At 45.3% G+C, this 18,163-nt stretch overlaps 2 protein-coding genes and 1 long non-coding RNA gene across 4 annotated transcripts; 2 read left to right on the top strand and 1 right to left on the bottom strand.

Annotated features, from left to right (window-relative positions):
- The first annotated feature begins 20 nt into the window (after nucleotides 1–20).
- L3hypdh (L-3-hydroxyproline dehydratase (trans-)) lies at nucleotides 21–15,936 on the top strand. Of its 2 annotated transcripts, XM_011244161.3 has the most exons (6): nucleotides 21–805; nucleotides 5,798–5,967; nucleotides 7,968–8,090; nucleotides 8,173–8,310; nucleotides 13,507–13,609; nucleotides 13,702–15,936. In XM_011244161.3, exons 1-5 carry the CDS (start codon nucleotides 298–300, stop codon nucleotides 13,597–13,599), a joined length of 1,032 nt encoding a protein of 343 aa, XP_011242463.1. In that variant the 5' UTR covers nucleotides 21–297; the 3' UTR covers nucleotides 13,600–13,609; nucleotides 13,702–15,936. The 2 variants fall into 2 exon arrangements, with proteins under 2 accessions (XP_011242463.1, NP_080314.1); NM_026038.2 differs by lacking the exons at nucleotides 13,507–13,609; nucleotides 13,702–15,936 and adding an exon at nucleotides 11,418–12,026 and having other exon boundaries at nucleotides 141–805.
- On the bottom strand, nucleotides 13,439–14,280 carry Gm3225 (predicted gene 3225). Its single transcript, NR_168042.1, has 2 exons — nucleotides 14,034–14,280; nucleotides 13,439–13,566 (listed from the first exon to the last, which is right to left on the bottom strand). It is a non-coding gene; the product is annotated as a predicted gene 3225 (long non-coding RNA).
- Nucleotides 14,353–17,480, top strand: Gpr135 (G protein-coupled receptor 135). The gene has a single exon (NM_181752.2). It carries the CDS (start codon nucleotides 14,463–14,465, stop codon nucleotides 15,834–15,836), a length of 1,374 nt encoding a protein of 457 aa, NP_861417.1. The 5' UTR covers nucleotides 14,353–14,462; the 3' UTR covers nucleotides 15,837–17,480.
- Nucleotides 17,481–18,163: the final 683 nt, after the last annotated feature.

Genomic DNA, 18,163 nt, shown 5'->3' with positions numbered 1-18,163 from the left:
CCGTGTGTTCAAACCTCTGGAGCCACGCCCCCATTTGGGGGGTCTAGTTTTCTAATCCCTGCCCACGCTCCCTGTCCTGTCGCCCAGGCTCGCCCCTGTTGGGAGTCTAACTCTGAATCCTGCTAGCTCGGGCGCGCCCAGTCTAAGATTCCGGACGCTGGTCGCTGGGTGATCTCTGCTCGCCGGCTTGGCCCTGAGATTGCCACCGGTTCTGCGCGTTCTCCCGTTGGGTTTGGCGCTTTCTCCCTGCTTGGAGAGAGCACCACCGCGCTGTGCGGCAGTCCCTGGACGCAGACAATGGAGGCGGCGCTGGCAGTGACCCGGCTGCCCCCAAACGACCCGAGGACGCCAGCACTGTCGGTGGTGGACATGCACACAGGCGGCGAGCCTCTGCGCATCGTGCACGCCGGGTGTCCGGAGGTGGCAGGGCCCACGTTGCTGGCCAAGCGTCGCTACATGCGTCAACACCTCGACTACATCCGGCGGCGGCTCGTGTTCGAGCCCCGCGGCCACCGGGACATGTACGGGGCCATCCTGGTGCCCAGTGAGCTGCCAGACGCACACCTAGGCGTCCTGTTCTTGCACAACGAAGGCTACAGCTCCATGTGCGGTCACGCGGTGCTAGCGCTGGGCCGCTTCGCGCTCGACTTTGGACTGGTGCCCGCTCCCCCAAAAGGCGCCCGGGAGGCTCAGGTCAACATCCACTGCCCGTGTGGTCTGGTGACCGCCTTCGTAGAGTGTGAAGGTGGCCGCAGTTGCGGCCCTGTGCGCTTCCACAGCGTCCCAGCCTTTGTCCTGGCCTCAGGTAAAGGGTGAGACTCACTAGACCCGGTTGAGACAATCCGCGAATCTAACCACTGCTCTGTGGCTGAATATATCTGCGCAACTAACCCACCCTGCCTGCCCTTGCGATTAATAAAAAGGTAATTCCAAATTACTGCAAACACGCTTCAGTGTCTTTGCCTTACAGGTTTGGTGGATGCAATTCTGCTGTCCTGCTGAGCGGATCCATGCTCACAAGGCCTGGGGGGAGCTTAGAGTGGAATGCGGATGAATTGTGCGCTTCCTTTTTTTAAGATCCTCATTCCTTGCTTGTCAGGATTCATAGCCGCTTCACAGTAGACTGAAGTTAAGGACCAAAGGACAGTGTGTGTACCAGAGTTCGAGCATAGCTTAGAATATGCTTGGTAAGAACTAAATGACTCTGAAAGGCACTAAATTTGTAAGCAAAGCTATTGCTGTCCTTGTTGAGAAACAAAGTCCTTGGCTGGACACACAAGTTCACAACCCCTCAAAAGCCATCCAACCTTAGGCAAAGTTCACAGACTCCTTGACTGAGTCTGTACCTTCATTTTATCTCAGAGGTTTTTGTGGTTAGTAATGAGGGTATGAAACATTGTTAAAATTTTTTTTTCTTAAATTAATGAGTGTTCATTGTTTTATTGTTTTGAGACAGGGGGTCACTGTGTAGCCCTGGCTGGAATGGAACCCTGGAATTTCTACGTTGACTAGGCTGGCCCACTTCTTGAGTACTGGTAGATTTTTTTTTTAAAGATTTATTTATTTATTATATGTAAGTACACTGTAGCTGTCTTCAGACACTCCAGAAGAGGGCGTCAGATCTTGTTAGAGATGGTTGTGAGCCACCATGTGGTTGCTGGGATTTGAATTCCGGACCTTTGGAAGAGCAGTCGGGTGCTCTTACCCACTGAGCCATCTCACCAGCCCAGAATTTTTTAAATATCTGAAAAAAAAATATTCGTCAAGAAACAGAGACTTCAAGATATGTAGGATTGTTTCCTGGAGATACAGAAACATGGACGGGGTTTCTGGGTTCTATGGTATAGACTAAGCAGATAATCTGCATAATCGGGACATTTACAAAGAGGAGCATCCCTCTTAGGAATCAACTGGCAGCTGTTTTATCTCTCATCCCAGGTGTCCCTGTAGCAAGAGTACCCAGCATGCAACTTGCAGGGTCCATTTGCCCAGGATAGCTATGAATGTGCCCTCCATAAAAAATGTACACTTACGACGGGGGGGTGGGGGGGTGGGGGGGGGTGGGTGTTGCACGCCTTTAATCCCTTTACTCGGGAGGCAGAGGCAGGCGGATTTCTGAGTTCGAGGACAGCCTGGTCTACAAATTGAGTTTTAGGACAGCCAGGGCTATAAAGAGAAACCCTGTCTCGGAAAAAAAAAAAAAAAAAAAAAGTACATCTTTTAATCATTCATTTTTTTATAGTCTCTGAGTTTCATAGCTCTCCAGCATGGAACTTGCCACACTGGCAGGTCAGACACACTTGCCGGCTTGAGTTCTGTCCATGGAAATGTTTAATGTTTGCCTGGAAGTGAACTGGGAGCTACTTTAACCAATCTAGGAATAAGGTTACCACTGCTTTTCTCCCAAGACTTCAAGCTATGCAAAGCATTCTTAGAAAATCTGACCCTGATCCTCCTTGAATAATTAGACTCTGGATCAGTCTGGGCATAAATGACACTGTAGCTGAACAGGCTTAGGGTGGCCCCAGTAGAGGGAACACCTGTGATGAGGCGGGCCTTGGAGGAATTTGATGCCCTATGAGAGTATGGCACTTGGGAAAAAATGATTTATGGTTTAATAATAATGATAATCAGGGTTAGAATTATTATCATTATTATTGGTTTTTCAAGACCAGCCATTTAACCAGCTGGATACCTAGTTTCTCCCTAAGCAACTTGAGCAGTAGATTAAAGGGAGTCCACGAGTTTCTTCCTTCGAGCCCCGGGAGTGGCAGCAGCGGGAGTTCGTCCTGCGCGTGGCAGGAAGGGTGGTGCTGGGTCCTGTGCATTTCTGCTAGGCAAACCCGATCCCGTGCGACTTGTCTGGTATGACCAGAGGCCCCTTCCTGGCCAAGGGCGGCTGAATCCCAGCGGTTCCCAGCGCGGGGCAGAGGAGGAGGGCATGGGGGTGGAGTTGGGGTGGAGGCAAGATCCGGAAGCAGGCCTCTATCAGTGCACACTCCGACAAGCCTCTTCTTAGGAACTGAACCTGATTTTTTACGACGCCTGTCCTAGTTTCAGATCTTTTACACTTGATCTTAGTCAGAAGGCTGAGAAGCAATAGTTCCAAATCTTTTAATAAACAGACATGCTCATTAATGAGGTGCTGGAGACATTACAGATTGACCTAGTGTACCTCATTGCAAAGAATTTACATGCTATTTTGGTGGGTTTTGGTGGGGTGTTGTGGATAGATAGCCCTGGGACTAATTATATTTGATGTCAATTCTGTTCTCCGGTGAGGGACTGCGAACGAGGAATGAGTCAGCACTCAGATGAGTTCCTGTAAACCTGCTTCCCACCTTAATTTGTAAAATAAAGGAGAGCTGATGGTTGGGCAGAGAGAGAGAGAGAAGGTAAAGCAGAAAGAAAGAAAAGAAAGAGGTTTGAGACAGAGAAGGCAGAGGAGGAGGAAGAAGATGTGGAAGATGGTAGCATAGCTGTGGTAGATCTGCCCAATCTAGGCACACAGCATGTATTCATATTAAAGGGGGGGGGGGGGTCCTGGTGAGACTGCTCAGCAGTTAAGAGCACTGACTGCTCTTCCGGAGGTCCTGAATTCAAATCCCAGCAATCACCCATAATGAGATCTGAAGACAGCTACAGTGTACTTACATATAATAAATAAATAAAATCTTTAAAAAAAAAATAAGAAGGGAGTCCACTTCGAGAGACCCTACAACTGGCAGCAGCAGCAGCAGCTGTATATTAGTCTCAGGTTCATAACAGAGAAGGGTAGCCAGACCTTTAGATACTGTACTGGCTAGTTTTGTGTCAACTTGACACAGCTGGAGTTATCACAGAGAAAGGAGCTTCAGTTGAGGAAATGCCTCCATGAGATCCAACTGTAAAGCATTTTCTCAATTAGTGATCAAGGGGGAAAGGCCCCTTGTGGGTGGGACCATCTCTGGGCTGGTAGTCTTGGTTCTATAAGAGAGCAGGCTGAGCAAGCCAGTAAGTAACATCCCTCCATGGCCTCTGCATCAGCTCCTGCTTCCTGACCTGCTTGAGTTCCAGTCCTGACTTCCTTTGGTGATAAACAGCAGTATGGAAATGTAAGCCGAATAAACCCTTTCCTCCCCAATTTGCTTCTTGGTCATGATGTTTGTGCAGGAATAGAAACCCTGACTAAGACAGATACTGTACTTCCCCACTGCATTCCTTTGTGACAGCACCAAAGTTAGTGGACTTGAATGGTCCTGCTGAGGTGTGAGGAAAAGGAAACCCTACATCTTCTTCTTGGAAGCACATAAAAGCCAGGGGATGGTACTGAAAAGCGTTATCTGCCCCTTCCCATCTCAGTGGCCTTGTGTAAGAAAGTCACCATCTGTGAAATGAAGGTGTCACCAGTACTCACCTGGGAGGGCTTCAGAGTTCGCTGTAACACACACTCACACACACACACACACACACACACAATTTTGTTTATATTGTTCACTGTACCCTGGGAGGTTTACTACAGTAGACTGTAAATGATGGTGACCAAATGAGTAGTCACATCAGTGAAATTTAGAGGCTGTACAGACTGGCAATTGTGGCCCTCTGGTCCTCTTGAGATTGTCATTCTGGTCAGAAGTTAAACTTTGGCTTTCATATTAACATTCATCACGCCTACTAACCTGTACCTGATACTTTCTATGTGTTACTGCATGGAATTCTCAAAGCAACACTTGAAAGGGACATAGCAGTTCCATTTTCTGTGTGAGGGCAGCAAAGCACAACCAGGATCCAAAACCAAGCCTGGAACATCGTCTTCCTCTCATTCTTAACAGTTTTGCAATTGACAAAGATATATGTCAATGTTCTGGAAAATTCATATATCTAACCTCATTCATACCATGTGATAGATTTGAAATTTTATCCTTTTGTCTAGCTGAACTTACAAAGAAAGGCTGTTTTATTTATCTGTCCTGTAACTCTTCCATCTTCCACATGGTATACACTCTTCTGGTAGGAATGCCCTAAGGTTTAAATTGATTCCTGAAAGGAATCAATTTAAAATCCTAGTGGCAAAAGGAAAGACTTTGAATTTGGATGGAGATCTAAATACAGGTTACATATTTCAGGGGAGCGGGCTGAGACTTCACATCAGCTGCCTCTGAGTTTGACTCCAGGCTCTGCCATTTACTTGGTGGGCATCTCAGAAGAATAGGAGTATCTTAAAGGTATCTTAAATAATAGTACCTCCCTCTTGGTGCTGAGGTAATTAAGGAGATGGTGTAGGTAATGTGTCTGGGATGCACTCGTGGTTGAGTCTCTTTATTTCCAATGTCCCCAGATAAGTGATTTTAAAAGAACAGCAGCAGCCAGGCATTGTGCAGACCTGCAAGCCCAGTGCTAGTGGGGTGGGCATGAAAAAATTGTTTGGCATTAAAACTGAAGATAACCAGTTTGTGAATGCCATTCAAGTCCTCCTCAAGGCCTTCTGCATTAGTGTGTATTCCTTTGTAGTGCTCACAGGAGGATGTCCCAGAGTTTCCCATCTCTTAGTCACTCTGTATTTCCTACAAAAGAGCCTCCCAGTAGTTAACAGATAGTGTATCTAATCGGATGTTTCTAACTGAAACATCCAGATACATTCTAGCTTACCCAACCTGTGAACTGGAAAATGCACTTAGCTCCCATTTACCTGACACTCTGAAAATGGATATCTGCTCCATTCGTTTTCATTGTGAAAGTTTCTCCTTTAGAGTAAACGGAATTAACGCAATGTGATGTGTTTTTTCCTAACAACCGTACCTGCAAATGCCTCTTTCAGACCTCACAGTGGATGTTCCTGGCCATGGAAAGGTGCTGGTGGACATTGCATATGGTGGGGCATTTTATGCGTTTGTTAGTGCAGAAAAATTAGGACTTGATGTGTGTTCTGCGAAGACGAGGGACCTTGTGGATGCGGCAAGTGCATTGACAGGAGCAGTGAAAGCACAGGTCAGTCCCAGTACTACCCTGGTGACAAATGTCTCCCTCTGTGGCTTGGACACATTCAAATTACCACACCCACTAAGGAAATTAGGCACAGATGCATTTAGATATTTATTCGTACTAAGAGGGCTCCGGCCTGACCCTTGTGAGTTCCAGCTTTGACACTGAAAACATTCGTAGTCTCATCTCCATGTGTCCTTGGTTTTCCTGCTTTTTAAAATAAAGTCAGTTTAGGTGATAAGTGACTCTGTTTTCATTTCTAGCACAATTCTGCCAATGTGCTTTGAGTTAGGACTCATTACAGAGTTTGAATGTTTTGTCACATGATTGAATAGCCATAAAAATAGCATGATTGTATTTTACATGCTTGTTTTGATTGTTAGTATGGGCTCACTTAACAAGGCTTCAGTTTGACAAGACATAAGTAGAAAAATGAAAGTGTATAACATTAAGCTGGAGAGATGGCTACGGGGTTACGAGCACTGGCTGCTTTTGCAGTGAACCCAGGTTCATTTACAGCACCCACAAGACAGCTCATAACCATCTGGTGCAGAGACAGGCAGGCAAAAACGTACATAAAACAAATATATTTAAAAGAAAATACACAGGATATTGCTGTTTGAAATTAGCATATTTCTGGGGCTATCATTACCAATATACAGAATTATTTTATTGCAAATTTTAACACTCTTAATTTGCATCAGTTTTCTGTCCTATCAGATAGTCAGCTAATGGTTTAAAAATACAAAATAATTCTACTTCATTGTTTAATGAAACCAAAAAGTATTACATTTTTTTTCTTCCATCGTTTTCTTAATAAAAGGAGCGATTTTGAGCTTTCTGTTAGAGCTTGAACTGCTCAGGCAGGTCATGATGGCAATGGGTGGGCTCTGGGAAAATTCAGAGTCCTTGGAACTTTGAGAGAACTGAAGTTTCATCATCAAAGTACTAGGCAGAGGAATTGCTTTGTCAGTGGTTGGCCAGATTTAGGGCATGACCTTGTAGCGCAAGGCCCAAAGTTAATGTTCTCTAAGTTCAACCTCACTAGCATATATTTAACAAGAAAGTATTGCCTATGTCAGACACTAAGCTAGAGATGCGGGAGACCCACAGGAAGGACAAACACCCGTATTCCAGGACCTTGATCTAGTGGAAGGAGCTAGCACACCATGCTGTGTGCTATAGTGGAAGACAACATGAAGCTTTAAGCAATGGTAAACAGTTTTCAGGTGAGGTCTCTTTAACTTGGTTTGACAAACTGGAATGTAGGAACCCAGGTCTGTTTAAGTGGCATGTGATAAATGTAGGATGATTACGGTGGTCTCAGACATCACTGTCAGATACGCTGATTACATCGACCTCAGACATTGCTATCACAGAAATCCAGGAAAAGCCCAAGTACTGGACCTCCCAAGGTCTGGAAGCACTGTTTCTTTGGTCCTGAATATTCTTTCCCACTAACAGTCATGGGCCGTGTGCCTGTGTACAGTCAGTCACTGCTTTTCAAGGAACCACTAGTTGGTTTTTATTTTGTTGTTTTTCCTTCTTCATCCAGTTGTTTCTTACTTACCAGGAGCCTCTGAATCCTTTTCACTTTTTTTTTTTTTTTTTAAGTTTTGCTCTGCTGAATTTTCCCACATTCTCCTCTTCCACGTGATGGTCTTAGCTCCGGCAGTCAACCTGGGAACTCCCCAGCCTAAACTCAGTTTCACAGAGTATGTGCTGCCCATGCATGTAACGTAGGCCTACGCATTAAGTCGAGGCTAGATTCAGAGCCGCTTCCTCAGCAGGAGCTCAGCATGAGATTCATAATTGCCAATAAAACTTTATCAAGAGAATGACATAATATCGAGCAGTTACTTGCAAACTTATTCAACAAGGTGATATCGAGCAATTTTGAAAAATGATATACATTGAGAAGATTATGTCTAAGAGTCTGCTGCTGACATTATTTCTCAAGATGAATTTGAGTCAAAACCTTTTACATGTGGTTATTTTATTGGCAGTTTAAAATCAACCATCCTGAGAGTGAAGACCTTGGTTTTTTGTATGGATCCATCTTGACGGATGGAAAAGATGCTTATAGTGAGGAGGCCACCACCAACATCTGCGTGTTTGCCGATGAACAGGTATCAAGACTGTGTCTGTTAGGCTCAAACCTGGGACTAATAGACAACTCTCATATTCCTGTAATTACCGATTCTGACACAGGTTGACAGAAGCCCCACCGGCTCGGGAGTGACAGCCAGAATTGCTCTGCAGTATCATAAGGGGCTCCTGCAGCTGAACCAGACCAGAGCCTTCAAAAGCAGCGCAACTGGCTCGGTGTTCACAGGCTGTGCCGTGAGGGTGAGTGTCACTGATAACTTAGCCGCGAATATCTCTTCAGACGGATAAGGCAGGAGCTGGGTGCTGGATACGTTTCTTCACTGTACTCTCAGATGAGGATTGGAAAGCAGGCCTGTAAAAGCTTGTGTTCAACTGGGATATCAATTCTCAAAGTGTAGTGTTGCACCTCTGGGTTGACCCACTAGGTTTTCATGGGTCAAAAATATGTTCATGATAAAACTAAGACATTGCTTGCTTCCTACTCACCCTCTCAGAAGTAGTCACTGTGTCCCCCACAGGCTACACGATGAGGGATATCCCACCCAAGTGCATAACTGAATGCAGAAGCAGGTGAGAATCCAGCTGGCTCCGTTGAGACAGACAAGAGAGAGGTTTGCAGGAATGTAAAACGATGCTGCTTTCTCCTTTATTTTATTTTATTTATTTATTTTTTCAGAGACAGGATTTCTCTGTGTAGCCCTGGCTGTCCTGGAACTCACTCTGTAGACCAAGCTAGCCTCAAACTCAGAGATCCACCTGCCACTGCCTCCCAAGTGCTGGGATTAAAGGCGTGCACCACCACTGCCCAGCTTGCTTTCTCTAAAGATCATACAGTGATCTTTATTTACAAAAAGTATGTATGCATCACGGTGTAATTCTTTTGTTTTCAAATGAAAAAAAAAAAAAAAGATCTTTAATTCCCAGTAAGTACTGAGAGATAGACCATGCATAAAGAAGAACGTCTGGAGGTCCTCAGATATTAAGGTGGAAGGGAATCCTGGGATGGAAAGATTTGAGAAGTACTACATTGAAGTTCGGAGCCTCTTTGGGTTTTGATTTGCTGTATGGATGTACTGGACTTGGTACAGTAGTACATAAAAGATGCAAGTTGTAAAAAATAGAATTTTTCTTAATTAAATCAAATTGAAAATGTGCTAACAATGAATCTAGTCAGTAGTGAATGAGACCTGTTACAGAAGCTACATTAGTGGCTGAATATACTCATAAAGAGTTTCTTAACATAGGAAGCAATCGACCCCACTGTAGCTGTTTTTAAACTTTTTTTTTCTGAATACTGAGTTACCTTTAACCTAAGAATTCACATTTTTCCACATTGATTTTATAATATGCAAGCCATCTATGTTGTTTGTAATATGTGAATCACAGTGTCTTCAGAATCTGAGAGTGAGTTCAAATAGCAACCTACAGTACTTACTGGGACCTTTTTGTAGGGCAGTTTCCAAGCTAAGAACTCTATGCATGCTATTTCATTTAAACCTTACATGGGTCTAGGAGATCATCACAGGCGTGGCAGCAGGAACAGCTAAGAACTCAGATCTCTGATGGCCAACAGAAGGCAGAGAGCACACTGCCCCCAGGTGGTGTGACTCTTATGAGACCTCAAAGCCCGCCCCCAGTGACATATTCATTCAAACCACCACAGGGGTAGTGCATTTGCTCAGCAAACACAAGGCTCTGGGTCCAACCTACACTGCAACAATGATAAATGGTGAAACGACTGTATCTTGATTTAATATTTGACATTTTACTTTTACTTTCAATTATTCTTATTTTTAAAAATTAGAAAATCAAAGACCACAGGTAGGATTTTATACTAGCTACTTTTATGATTGCTGTGAACAAATACCCAATGGAAGGTTTTATTCGAGCTTATAGTTCAAGGGAATATCTTCCATAATGTCAGAGAAGACACAGCAGTACATTGGGAAGGCCTTGTGGCAGGAAGTCATCTATCAGAAAGCACTGTGAACAGAGAGCTGACTAGGCTATAAACCCTTAAGGCCACCCCCAGTGACCCATTTCCTTCAGTGCCTCTTCAAATTCTAAAGGTTCCCCAAAGAGCACCACCAACTGGGAGCCAAGTATTCAGATATTTACATTAACACATGGGGAACATTTCGTACTCAAATTGGCAGGGATTTCTTTTACACCTGCCAGTTCCTCACTGCGCTGCGCTCCTTCACTGGATCCTGGCTGGCGCTATGCCCTCTCACGCTCATCCCGTGCTCCCAATTAGGTGACCCCAGATTTGGTCCTCAGCTTCCTTCTTCTCTTCTTTCTCCAATTAGATGCCACTGAACAATTTTGTCTACTTCCTGGGCTTTGGTTCTTGACCATCTGCTGAGATAAGTCTCAAACCTTCACCCCTGCCCTGTTTGTCCTGTACCTCTGTCCAGTCTAACCCTTGAATGGTTTGCTATACTCATCTTGAAGTAGCTGTATCCAAGTATCTTAAATTCTGCTTATTAAAAGCTCCTCCCCCTCCCTTCCTTCTCCCCCCACTCTCTTTCTTTCTTTCTCTCACACATGTATTTTTCTCTTAGTTACTTTTTCTTTTGCTGTAATAAGACACCATGACAAGGCAACTTATAAAAGAAAGCATTTAATTTGGGACTAACAGGTCAGGGCTAGAGTCTATGACTGTCATGTTCGGGAGCATGGCGACAAGCAAGCAGGCATGGCTCTGGAGCAGTAACTGGGACTTACAACTTGGTCCAAAAGCAGGAGGCAGAGAGAGAGCGAGCGGAGAATGAAGTAGACTTTTGAGGTTTGCCTTCCCTAGTGACACATCTCCAACAAGGCCACACCTCCTAATCCTTCCCAAACAGTTCCACCAATCAGTGACCAAGCACTCCAACACAGGAGCCCACAGTGCCATCCTCATTCAAAACACTACACTCTCTTTTTCTTCACCTGTGTTAGTGGTATAAATAAGGCACTTCCAAGCTAGAAACCTGCATTGTCAGGCTATCCATTCTACCTCCGAATTATCTTGTATTCTCTTTCTCCTCCCCACTAAATACTGCCTTATGACTCCAGGTATCAGTTAGGAATCAGAAGTTTCTTTGTTTTTTGAGACATAATGTTGCTGTGTAGCCTAAAGTTCCCTCTTAGGTTTCTGAGCTTCTAGACCCTCTCCCATGTGCTCCCTTTTCCAGGTAAGTTAACTAAAACACACATCTGACTTTGTCACTCACTTCAAAACCTTCCTCTGCCTGAAGATTGACATGTCGCTTTCCCTAGTTATGAGACTGAAGAGGCAAGCCTTAGAGACACCAGACAACTGGAGGAGTTTTTTAGTATGATCCTGTTGTCTTCTTTTTCAGGAAGCAAAGTGTGGAGATTTCAAAGCTGTCATAGTGGAAGTTGCAGGACAAGCCCATTACACAGGGACAGCAAACTTGACAGTGGAAGATGGTGACCCACTAAGGGATGGCTTTCTTCTCAAGTGACTTTTTTTTTTCATAAGTTTTAAAGGTTTTGCTTAGAAAGTAATTACCTTTAAATTGTGTTTTCTCTGTATTATGTGCAAACCAGTATCCAGTTACACTTACAGGCTAATTTTTATACTTTCTAAAAAGTATGTTTAGTATACTGAGTCTAAATGTAAGGTATTATACTTCCTATTTGTCAACCTTTTGAGCATAAATGTCGCTAATGGGGCAAACAGAGTGCCAAGAATCCGGAAACTTTTAAAGCATTAGTATACAAGGCAAAATTAAAGCACAGTTACTTAATCTATGCTATGGAAATGATAATACTTGTAAGTTTTTTTTGATTGCTAGCTTCAGCTATAAACCACACAATAGTAAATGTTGTGAGTTTGTTATTTTAATGTTCCAGTTTGAGTAAAATAAAGGCATCTGTAAGTATCATGCTCATAGAGGTGGGTTATTATAATGTTCTCAACACTTGCCATAAATAATTTTGGAAGGATCAAAAGGAGTCAACTTCTTCTTCTTCTTTTTTTTTTTAAGATTTATTTTATTTTTATGAGTTCACTGTAGCTGTTTTCAGACACACATCAGAAGAGGGCATTGGGTTCCATTATAGCTGGATGTGAGCTACCATGTGGATAATGGGAACTGAACTCAGGACCTCTGGAAGAGTAGACAATGCTCTTAACCATTGGGCCATCTCTCTAGTCGCCCCAGGAGTCAACTTCATTGACAGATATTGTTATAGCTGCTGCTTGGGTATTGATTTTGCTACAAAGCCCTCATTATCTACACCAACTGGTACCCAAGTGCCACAAAGTCACCATGTAATGCTGCAAAGACCAGCTGGTAACCAAATTTTTGCTAGCTCTTTAGATGGAGCTATTTGGCTTGGGTGTGGTAGTTTGCTTATGTGTTTTGTTTTTTGTTTGTTTGGTTGGTTTTTTTTGGTTGATTTTGTTTCCTTTGGTTCATTAACTGGTTCTAAGGATTGATTCTACAGCCTCAAGCTACATTATTGAAATACAGCTGTGAGGTTAAAAATTAATCTATAAACCTTGTGAAACAAATCTCACGCATTTCTGAAGAGGAATGAGGATGCTCTGAGGGGTAAGGACTGGGCTCCAATAGGAATAGAGAAACTGGCAGAGAAGACATCGGTGCAGATAAGGAGATAAGTGAACCAGGATGGTATGAGGTCCCTCTTGCTTGTTTGAACCAAGTCCCTGTCTGTGGGCCTTGTTTGGTAAAGGTCAGCTGATAGTTTCACTACACCTCCTGTCTGAGTTAAGGTTTCCCTGCTGTGAACAGACACCATGACCAAGGCAACTCTTATAAGGAGAGCATTTAATTGGGCCTGGCTTATGTTAGTTCAGAGGTTCAGTCCATTATCATCAAGGTGGGAACATGGCATCATCCAGGCAGGCATGGTGCAGGAGGAGCTGAGAGTTCTACATCTTCATCTGAAGGCCACTAGGATAAAACTAACTTCCAGGCAGCTTAAAGCCAACACCCATAGTGACTCAGTTCCTCCAACAAGGCCACACCTCCAAATAGTGCCATTCCCTGGGCCAAGCATATTCGAACTACCACACCTCCATAACATTCAGTCTCCACAGTACAGCACATAAATGCTGTCCCGTGAAAACCTTACACATCTCCCATTTACCACCTCCCACACCACTTGCATGGAGCCTGGAATTCAGACACTGTCACCTTCAGGGTTAACCTCTTGCCACCACGTTTGCATTCACTGTATCTCTTCTTCCTTCTCCTCCTCTGCTCCCCACCCCCACCCGGACCCCAATAGTCCAATGTGGTTTGGCATAAAAAGTTTTTATCTACTCCTCTAGCAACGATCTCCATTGAATTTCCTATTAAAATAAAACACTCATCTTGTAATGTATTTGTGTTTTCCTAAGACTTAAAGTCTTATGGGGCAGGGTCTTTTATTTGCTGTTTATTTGGGTTGTTGCAGCTGCTGCCATCCAATGGTGGATACAAAAATACTGTCAATCATCCTCGAATGGAACAGCCCCTACCAACAAAGAACACAAACGTGATGATCTAGCCCAGACGCTGTAAGGCTGATTCTGAGAAACCTTTAAATGCACTTAACTAGTTACCATCCAAAGCCCCGGCCCTTGAACAGTAATGACATCTTCCTTCCTAGATCCACATTCCAGTCCTTGAGAACACCTGTTCAGAAACAGGCTTAAGCGGGAAGCCCAACCTCAGGAATGTTCAATGTGAGCAAGGAGTCTACTGAAACAAATTTGTTCCAGCAGTGATTTTCCAAATGTGGCCCTTGGATCATCATCATCCTCACTATCAATATGAATTCTTGGTACTCATCCCAGAGCTACATTGTCTGAAACTGAGATTAGAACCTAGTCGCTTGTAGCATGACTGATTCTGTTGCCCACTCAAAATGCAGAGGTACTAGAATACCCCACCCCTACCATGTTCAAGATCTCCAGGTGTGGACTCTTTTTCCTTTCCTACCTGTGGAGGCCAGAGACGCCCACAGCAGCATCCCCTCCCCACCAGGGCATCTGTGCTGGACAGGAAGGAGCAAGAGCGCCTCAGCTGAATCTGCCATTCGTTTGCGGGGTGGTCTGGCTTTCTCCGGCCTGCCGGGGTGCCAGAGGTGAACCATGCCTTCTCTCAGACTAGCAGACCCGTGGCTTGGTCACCCTCAGGCTGGGAAAGGAGATAAGGTGGGCCGGCTCTCCTGGGGTACACCGCTAGCGTCCCGCCCCGCGTTCCTGCGTAAATAGGCGGTTCCCTCGGCAACGCCTAGAACCCACGTCAAGGTTCCACCAGTCCCGAGTGGTGACCGAGTCCCACCCACTCCCCGCAGCTGCCGTTCTGGTCCGCACAACCTTTCACCCTGCTGCGGGATGAGCAGAGCGGCGGCCTGCGTGGAACCCCATGGAGGAGCAGGCGCGGCCGCCTGGCCGCCCGGCCGCGAGTGCAACCTTGCAGGGTAGCGCGCATCCGGGAGGGGCGGCTTCCACGGCCACTGCAGCCGCGCTGTCGTTCAGCTCCGTAGCCACGGTAACGCTGGGAAACCAAAGCGATGCGGGCAGGCCGGAGGCAGCGGGGTCTCGGGGACCCGCACCGCTGCTATGGCACGGGGCAGCGGTGGCCGCCCAGGCGCTCGTGCTCCTGCTCATCTTCTTGCTGTCTAGCCTGGGCAACTGCGCGGTGATGGGGGTGATCGTGAAGCATCGGCAGCTGCGCACGGTCACAAACGCCTTCATCCTGTCGCTGTCCCTGTCGGACCTGCTCACTGCGCTGCTCTGCCTACCCGCCGCCTTCCTCGATCTATTCGCGCCTCCCGGAGACTCTGGGCCCTGGCGCAGCTTCTGCGCAGCCAGCCGCTTCTTCAGTTCGTGTTTCGGAATCGTATCCACGTTCAGCGTGGCGCTCATCTCGCTGGACCGCTACTGCGCCATCGTGCGGCCGCCGCGGGACAAGCTGGGCCGGCGGCGCGCGCTGCAGCTGCTGGCAGGAGCGTGGTTGGCTGCGCTGGGCTTCTCCCTGCCCTGGGACCTGCTCAGGGCACCCCGGGAGCCCCCCGCTCCGCAGAGCTTCCACCGCTGCCTTTACAGAACCTCCCCAGACCCTGCGCAGCTGGGCGTCGCCTACAGCGTGGGACTGGTGGTGGCTTGCTACTTGCTGCCCTTCCTACTGATGTGTTTCTGCCGCTACCACATCTGCAAGACCGTGCGCCTGTCGGACGTGCGCGTGCGGCCGATGACCACTTACGCGCGCGTGCTGCGCTTCTTCAGCGAGGTGCGCACAGCCACCACCGTGCTCATCATGATTATCTTTGTCATGTGCTGCTGGGGTCCCTACTGCTTCCTGGTGCTGCTGGCCGCGACCCGGCAGGGTCAGGCCACGCAGGCTCCCTCGCTGCTCAATGTGGCGGCTGTTTGGCTGACCTGGGCCAATGGGGCTATCAACCCGGTCATATATGCCATCCGCAACCCCAACATTTCCATGCTCCTAGGACGCAACCGCGAAGAAGGGTACAGGACTAGAAACATGGATGCTTTTTTGCCTAGCCAAGGCCTAGGTTTTCAAGCCAGAAGTCGCAATCGCCTTCGAAATGGCTGTGCCAACAGGCTTGGGGCTTGCAGCAGGATGCCTTCTTCCAACCCAGCTAGTGGGTCAGGAGGGGAAGTGGTCATGTGGGCTCGAAAAAATCCAGTTGTGCTCTTCTTCCGAGAGGGTCCACCGGACTCAGTTATGGAAGTCGGCAAACTGCATAATTCTGAAACCAGGGACAGCAGCATTTAAGAAGGGCAGGGGTGGACAGCTTGTACATTTCCACCCCTCTCATTGAATGATGTGGGAACCCGGGGAGAATCGTTTATTTAAAACTAAACATAAAGCCAAACATTTAAAACTAAAAAGACAGAAATGGGAGGGTTACTACTTCATTCTCAAATTTAAAATGTAAAAGAACATTCCCTTTCTTCAAATGCGGCCAAGGGAATGTGAAATGCAAAAAAAATAAAAACAATCTTAAGCCACACAACCAAGCACTTTAAGGCGTAAGTGCTAAAAAGCAACAAAAAATAAAATTCACCGTTATTGAAGAGCTCGTGTTACAGGAATCACACTGTGAGACAAAAATCATTGAACTGAACTTAACAGTTGTATTCAAATACTGTTTTTTGTTTGTTTGTTTGTTTGCTTGTTTGTTTCTAATGAACTGAGTCCCTTGGATCTGTTTGAAGGCCCCTGTACTTTCACCAGAATTCAGCAGACCTTCAGATTCTAGAGCCTGCATGGCTGACCTGCTTCGGGTGCTCAGAGCAGAAACTTAGGCAGAGCAGAAACGTCATTACGCAGATTGGTGTGCTCTCCCGGAATTTTTGTGCAAGATTTTAAATTTAGAGTTTATTTTAAAAGACTTCTGGATTTTTTAAAGGTCTTTTATTACTAGATATAATTCAGCGGTCCAAAGGGCAAAGAGAACATACTGTAGTTGTTTAAACAGAAGTCTAATATTATACATAAAAACCAATGTTTCTTTTAAGCCCGTTTTAGCCCCCAAATTATCTGTCTTGGAAAATCACAGCTGTGTCCTTCCTAGAAACTGTTCCTGTTTGATAGCTTGTATGGGTGCCACTCCAAATGTTTTCATTAATAATAATAATAATAATAATAATAATAATAATAATAATAATTTTCATACTAGAAAAAAATCTTTCTCTATTGGGGCAACTTTTTTATAGAGCCCAAACTGTAATTTGAAATCAAATTCTTTGAATATAGTGAGTGATGTTAAATATGTATGTAGGCATACATATTACACATATAGTACTGGCTTTCCTATTTAGCCTTTAACTGCCAAATGTGATTCCAAAATGGAATTCTAAAAGTAGTTTGAAAAGTATGACCACGTTCTTGGAATAGCCATAGAACGTCCTAAGAGGACATACGTTCTATTTAGAAGTTTCGGTATGCTTTAGTAGCAGATTGCTGCCTTACAGGTATATTATAGTCATCATTACAAAGATAATTGGTTTTTGGGTTACAAGGTGGGATAAAAGTCCATTGGCACAAGGTTGGAGAGATACCTCAAGCCAACTGAAAATATTTTCAGAAATTTGCAAAAAATCTTTTAATAACTCAGAAGCACAATCTAGAGCTCTGTGTGTGTGAAATGTCTCACACTGAACGTCCCTTGGGACTTGTTGCCCTGCCTGACTCTGCTTCTCTCTTACCCAGTGTTCCATCGCTTTAGCTGAACACGCACTTTAAAAAGTATGAAACTGCATCTGTTATGTGAAGATTTCACTATGTGAACTAGCCAGCATTACATAAATGTCAAGCATTTAAGATGTTCATTCTCCTGTGAGTCTCCATGTGCCGAGTGAATGTACATTGCTTTGTAATCAAAGATGGAAATACATGATTTGTACCTTGACGAGCAAAGATGTTTTGTTTTGTTTTTTTTCTAATTCCCTGGAAGTTTGTAAGTTACCTGGGTATGTTATTGCTACAGTCAATGTAGCACAAAGGTGATGGGGGGGGGGGGGGGGAGAAATCTCTCCTTTCTAAAGCCTATTATAAGGTTACAGGCTTAATGCAACCAGATCTGGGATTTGAGGAGAAACCACAGTCTAGCCATTGTGAAATTTATATAGCACAGAGACTCTTATTTTGTAGAAAGATTATGCGATTAGATGAAGGAGGCAGTAGTGTTACAAAGTGGGGGATCACCTACGAAGAACTGAGGAAAGGAGTCAAACAATAGGCGTGGTGCGAAAGAAACCTGAGAGATGTAAGGGGGGTGCGGGGGGTGAAATCTAACAGATTGGAAGCCACGGGGTGATAGTTTGAGGGGCTTTACAGAAGAAGGGGAATTGCCTTCTGCATTGTCAGGGAAAGAAAATGGTCATGAAAGAGACCATTCTAGAAGCCATTCTGGTAGTGGTTCTTAGGATCCTCTCTGGCAATTAAAGAGGGAGAAAAAAAGTCCCTAGTTAAGTTGATGGCCGGTGTGTATGTGCCTGCGTGCATATGCATTGACTTTCCACTTTCCGCCATGTGGCTATTAAATGGTTGAAGTGGGATTTGCCCTGCAATCTGTTTAGCGTTGTGGCCCTTCCCTT

Source organism: Mus musculus, chromosome 12 (assembly GCF_000001635.26).
Source record: "Mus musculus strain C57BL/6J chromosome 12, GRCm38.p6 C57BL/6J".
Lineage (NCBI taxonomy): Eukaryota > Metazoa > Chordata > Mammalia > Rodentia > Muridae > Mus > Mus musculus.
The sequence above is the reverse complement of the archived record's forward strand: the minus strand, read 5'-3'. Positions and strand labels throughout refer to the sequence as shown.